The 6793-nt window shown below is 33.8% G+C and overlaps 1 protein-coding gene across 1 annotated transcript; it reads right to left on the bottom strand.

Annotated features, from left to right (window-relative positions):
• Window positions 1–206: 206 nt before the first annotated feature.
• Window positions 207–6668, bottom strand: LOC113506454 (nicotinate phosphoribosyltransferase-like). Its single transcript, XM_026889303.1, is given in 6 exon segments — window positions 207–2297; window positions 3572–3700; window positions 4165–4326; window positions 5384–5502; window positions 5819–6064; window positions 6067–6668. Coding segments are annotated over 6 exon segments (765 nt in total). The 5' UTR covers window positions 6098–6668; the 3' UTR covers window positions 207–2219.
• Window positions 6669–6793: the final 125 nt, after the last annotated feature.

Genomic DNA, 6793 nt, shown 5'->3' with positions numbered 1-6793 from the left:
TAATCTAGGTACATACGGTGTGTCTTTTTTATAGTTAATGACTGATAAATTTCGGTGGTAAATTTATTGTTGTTTGTGTTGTTCCACACTAGATGCATCTCTTTTTAGAACTTATTTTTACACAAAAAAGCGCCAGCCTCTTTCATTACTCATTTCGGTCATAGGTTAGAGACAGCAACTATGGGATTTTAAATAAAAATATGTAAGAAAAACATATGTGGTTTATTGACATTCAAACTCACCCAAGATGTAATTAAAAGATAAGCAAGTTTCTAAAATATGCTAAAATAACGATAGAAAAACAATAAGAAAAGATTTCATTCAGTACACTTTATTTAAAAGGCACATATAACACCACGAATAGACCAGTGCTCGTGCTAACCTACATAGAACATAATTTTTTATTCGTTTCTGCCAACAAAGGCAAACATACAAACATGTACTTGAATATCCTTACCTACAATAAACCTGAAATCATTTTGAATGTACGCTAAGCACACTTCAGACTATAAAAATAGTGTATTTAAAACGATTTCGATAATAAGAGCGGTCTTACACTTATAACAAACATTGCTGAATTATGCGTTGCAATATATTATCTACTTTATAAGTATTGTTTGCCATGGCAAATGTCCTTTATGCGGCGGACGGAGTGCAGAAAACTACAATTTTTAGCGCCAAGTGTCGTAGCTAAGTCAAAAGTGTTTTAATTCGTGTACTTCATAATGTAACGCTTTCATAGCGCCATTTTGCACTAACAACAATTTTCTTTATGTGCTAAGTAAATAGTAGGCATTTACTCCCGAAACACTCAACCGCTATTTCTAAGTTATTCTATTTTCTAAGCTTACAGAAATATATCTATAAGTGACAAATACACTTTAACATAATATTAATTATAATAATTTAATATAGTTTCGTATGTCTCGTGCAAAATGTTTAATCCTAACACGAAAGCATTCTACAACAATCCTTTAAAACTTCAAAGATATAAAATATTAAGGACAACATAACATAGTCGGTAAATATAAAATTCTATTGAAACTTCATTCAGTACATATACATATAATTTAAAACACTATATAAAGGACCATGATATCTGTTCAACTCTATTATTTTTCATGTAATCAATGTGTCCATAGTATATTATCACATTATTTTCCTTCGCCAATAACAACCAAATCAATAACCTAATATCACGACCCTTCAATGTATTCTACCTAAAAGGTGAACTAAATGCACTATTTGTTATAAATACACAATTTGTACACATGTTACGGTTTCTCTCTTCTAAACTTAACTAAACCTTCAAACAGTTTTATTGCATACAGCCTGAATATTATATTAAATATAATATTTGCTCTGTGAATGTTATGAAGATTACTACTAATTTTATATTTTTATCACTGTTACATTTTTATTGGTGGCTAGGGTTTCTCACTAAATACATTAATATTTTGGTCGAAGCTGACATAGCCAAATATAAGGAATGCAAAATGATTTGAAGCACTTTAAAAAAACAAATAAATTATAGCAATTTTTTACATTGAAATGAGTAATAATGTTGTTCTATTTGACTAGTATATGAACAGAAAAATAGATTCAAAGGACAACATAATTTGTACATCAATATCGGTAAGTCATCACTTATGGCATACCATAAAATGACATAAAAGTTTATTACTAGTTTTTACAATATGTGCATGAGTTTCGCTAAAGCCCTCGTAATTAGATTGCGACAAAACCTTATTTACACTGAACATTTTTCTTATTTAAGCCCTAAGATATACAATAGATAAAAACTGTCTCAGAAAAACATCTATTGTAAAATGTTACAAAATATCTGGATTGGATAGGTATTGTGATTGCTCCCTTAAGGTTCCCTTCTATAGAGTAATACATTCTGTACTGCTTAGAACCTACGACATTGAAACTTTTCTATACTTGAAAAGGAGCTTACATATAATAAGATCATTTCAGGATCTCAGTTGTGACAAAACTCATAGTTTGTATGTACTACAGAAAATCAACAGGCAAGATTTACTAAACATAAATATGTACCATACCTAACGTACGATTACATAAAATATAAATACAATATTACTAGTTGTTGCACTTTGCATGATTAATGCTACAATTATAAGATATTTGTTCTCCTCAGACAAATATTTCAAGCTCATTGTAATATTCGTGTGTACTGTGGGTTAATTTCATTGCTTTCATGATAGCTCTCCAATAGGCGCGTTCTGAAGCCACAAATCGTGAATGAAATTGTATAAGTCATCACTAACTGCCACCTGGAATTTAAGAAACTATTTTTTTATTAAGAATTGACATATTTCAACATATAAACAGAACGCCACACCAACTGTGCGCGTCGTGTCGCGGGTTCGATCTCCGCGTTGGACAAGCATTTTTCGGATCCACGAATGCTTGTTCTGAGTCTGGGTGTCTTTGTGCACGTGATTTGCTTGTTTGTAAAAACAGAAACAAACAAAACAACCATGAGTGATTTTAAGATTGTTAACGGATTGTCAGGAAAAAAGGTTTACCAAAAGTAATGGATAATAAAAATTACTATAATGAAACTTTCCATAGTTAAGAAGGAGCTTATATTATTATAAGGTTTGGATGAAGAAAACCATCTGCCAAAAACTCAGAGAATACAATATGAATAGTTTTAAGTTGGTAAATAACCCTTTACATTTATTTAATCTTAATGGCAGTAACAAAATTTATGCAGCGAGCACAATTCTATATGTATAAGTACACCCTATAGTACCTTCAACATGTGTGTTATTATACAGCTTCTATAAATGTTAACTTCGCTATTATAATATGTAATCTGACATGATTTAACGTCACAAAAACGATGTTGCGTGTCTCCTTGCTTAACTAATACATACCATATCATACCAAGGTCTTATACTTAAGGTTATTTCTAATCATGATTATTAAACAATGAACTTCAACATTTATTTATATCTACACTGCGTAACAAAGTTCAGAACATTTTAAAACATGATTCATTACCTATTTGAACCTTGAAATACCTTTGATGAACTCAGAACCTTAGAACTGTTTTACTAATTAAAATAATACAATGCTAAAAGATATTATCTATACTAATAAAGCTGTAGAGTTTGTTTGTATGTTTCAACGCGCTAATCTCAGGAACTACTGGTCGAAATTGAAAAAATATTTTTGTGTTGAATAGACCATTCATCGAGGCTATAAACCATCACGCTGCGACTAATAGGAGCGAAAATACAATGGAAAATGTGAAAAAAACAGGGCAGGTATAAATCATAACTTATATCTTCTAACCACGGGGACGAAGTCCCGGGCAACAGCTAGTTATAAATAAAACGATTTAATTATTTTCGATAAATCATCCTAATTAAATATAGCTTTAGGTGCTAATTAAAATACTTGTGGTTCTGCCTAAAATTAATCTTATATCAATAATATTGTCTAATTACGTATAGGTACCTAATTCAACCGACCTATCTTCAACTGCGTCATAGCATCATATTTATAAAATGGTGATTATGAGTATAAATAATGTTACCTTATAGGGAGTTGGGTTTAAGTTCCGTTTGATGTCCTGTCGCAGAGTTCTGAGTGAAGACTGCACCCTCTCCCTGACCTCATGCAGTGGTTTTGGCATCGTGTGTATACGTCCATCTTTCCAATACACCTGTAAACAAATGTTTTGGTTAAGAAGGATGAAAAAATCTATTTCCGAGAATAAATAATTAATACAAATGTAGACACAAATAACATCTGCCTTGTATTTATCATAAACACTAGGCCAATGCTAATTTAATTTTGATTGTTTAACAAGCTATAATAAACACTTCGATTAAAAGGACGACCCAGTGCGAATAAATAAAAACAACTACAGCCTCTTCAGTGACATAATAACAAGGTTGACGTGTTATTTAGTGAATCTAAACTTCAGTTTTTTTATTTGTTGCTCCATATTGAATTCTTATGACGAACGTAGGTACAACTATTATCTAATAATAATCGTAGATATTTATGATAACAACGTGTACGTTTTCTGTTTATACAATAAAGCTTGACTTCTTGCCATGTAAAATAAAAAATATAATTTTCAGCAACACTACTATTGAAGTCTACATATTAATAGGGGTTTACCTTATACAGGTGTTCAACTTTGCTGGGTATGACGTAAGCTCTCTTCGACTCTTGGAAGGGATGCCTACAGAGCACCTTCTGGCCGACTTCGGGAGCGGGCTCGGACGAGCGCTGCAGCAGGTCGATCAGCGCGTGACCGTCAGCACCGAATAGTCTGTAGGCCTGAAATATATGGACACCAATGAATACTATATCCAGTATAAATGTTTAGGAGATAATTGATATTGATGTTGGTCTTAGAATTCATTTATGACGGATCGAATCAATTAAAAGTCCGGTGCCAAAATGCTAATTTTAGCACCTATTATAATCATACGATGCATCACGAATAATGAGCATCAATCATAAACTGATTTTACAAGTGGAGTATTTGAATTTCGTTCGTTATCTAGATACATGTAAACAAAAATGATCGTGTCTCGTCAAGATTCTTGTACCACGTGATTTCTGACCCGTGACCCTTAAAATAAGTAAGGACTCATTTAATTCGCCAGTCGTCGCTCGCGGCCGTTCAATTGATGCGTACAATTACACAACTGCGACTCTTGACATACTTTGCATAACATATCGTAATTACGTTGTAAGACAGGGCGTGATAAAACAATACTATCTATATCTCTGACTTAATACCGGCAAATAAAACCATATAGTAAATAGTTCAGTGAACAATCAATAAAACAAAGCGACAGAATATTCGTAATTCCTAAGACCTTGCGTTCGATGATACTAAACAAGTTTATACCTATCTATTCATATTCATGACGTTGGTATATTTTCTTTGATAACACGCATTGGTTCAGGGCCGTACGTTATTCGATATTCAACTGTAATTTCTTATGTTTTACCTAATCTCGTCACAGTATAGAACATAGTTTTATCGAAGTATTACAGCAAACGTTTGCATATTATGTTGCGAAGTCAATGTAGTTCGGAACAACAGTGAGTTAGTGAATGTTCGCTATAATCGATCCGAGTCAAAGTTCAACGCGATGTGATTAGTAGTTTGCAGCTAACTTCAGCAAATTCCTTTTATCAAGATACGACTCGTTTTCATTTATTTGCAAGTTTCATGACATCAAGTTTGTATTCATTATCAAAGCAATAAACGCGAAGTGCGAGTTTTTAATTTTCCTTACGTATGGCGTAATGAACTCATTAACTGAATGAAAAAGGTTTGTATCGAAGAGGTTGAAAGGAGGAAAGATTTGTGTGTACACACCTCTTTGTGTCCAGGTATAGTCACTTTGCCCACATCTTGACTCAGTTTGATGCGCGGCTGTCCATTTATTTCTGTTAGCTTGTAAACACACCCTAGAGCGGGTTGGCGCTGGCAAGTTACTGAAAAAGAAAACTTTTTGTGAAATAGGGTGTGGCACATCAAGAATTATCGTCATAAAAATGCCGCGCGTTTTCCTTTAGTTGCAGTTTTCTCGAGTCGCGGTGCAAAAAGTAAACACTATTTAGTAGGAATAATGTATAAATTGTGAACTTCCTGAAATATTATCGCGTTGAAGATATTCTATGGCGTGATTTAGAAGTACAAACACTATATCATGACAGTGTTTTATAGCATGTTGTTTTCTTAAAATAAATTATTTTATATTTAAACTAAATATTTGCAAAGGTAAAAAAGGGATGAATACATAGTAAGTACCTAAATGTGTTCCAATCCCGAAGCAGTCGATTTTGTGTCCTTGTTCATTCAAACTCAGAATAGTTTCCTCATTGATGTCATTAGAGGCTACTATGGTTAGCTTAGAGAACCAAGGCAGTTTGAAAGCTCCAGCAATGCTCTCGAAGGTCTCCCGCGCTAGCACAGACAAATAAGCCAGATCACCGCTGTCGATACGAATACCGACGGCTCTGTATCCACAATCGTGTAGCGCTAGGGCCACGCACAGAAGTTTAGTAGGCCACTCCTGTTAAGAAACATTACTTCAATACTACTATTAATAGAAAACAAAATAAGCGGACAAAACAAAGTACCTACTCAAGACAGTCACATAACTATCTGTTACAGGGCGTGCTCGTTTAGAAATATCTCAGCAACTACTTATAGACCAGGTTAATACTTATAAATACCTAGTTAATAATATACTTAAAAGTCTCGTGGATGTGTTAAGGTAATGCATGAGGTCATTCGCAATTACGTAGGCATACAACTAACTCGGTAACTACTTGTTTACTTGTTCCTTGAATGTCAGACAGTTTCCAGTCGAGATTGTTTTGTACTATATAACAAGGTGCATGATGGTTGCTGTACGTGCAATACACTGGCTTGGTTACTGTGAATGTGTGCATATCCCTATACAATGCAACTGTGCCCAATGACTATCTGCCTTAAACTTGCATATAGGGCACGACAATACGTCACACTGAAGCAAATATAAAGTTCCCGTCGGACGTGTTCTCATTTATATACATTCGGTTGTACATGAAGCATGTCCACATACGCTTCACTGAAAAAGCGAAAAAAATAATAATGTTGAAACTACGGCCATGATCGTTAAGTATTCCAGCGGAGTCCCGGAGGATAATGTGTTACTGAAAAGTGTGCTTGCATCATGTCATCCCTCTCGATGTTATGAGTACTCATGCCCTAACGATGGGTTATGTTAAATGAATTTGC

This window comes from Trichoplusia ni, assembly GCF_003590095.1.
Source record: "Trichoplusia ni isolate ovarian cell line Hi5 chromosome 16 unlocalized genomic scaffold, tn1 tig00000573_group15, whole genome shotgun sequence".
In the NCBI taxonomy this organism is placed as follows: domain Eukaryota; kingdom Metazoa; phylum Arthropoda; class Insecta; order Lepidoptera; family Noctuidae; genus Trichoplusia; species Trichoplusia ni.
The sequence above is the reverse complement of the archived record's forward strand: the minus strand, read 5'-3'. Positions and strand labels throughout refer to the sequence as shown.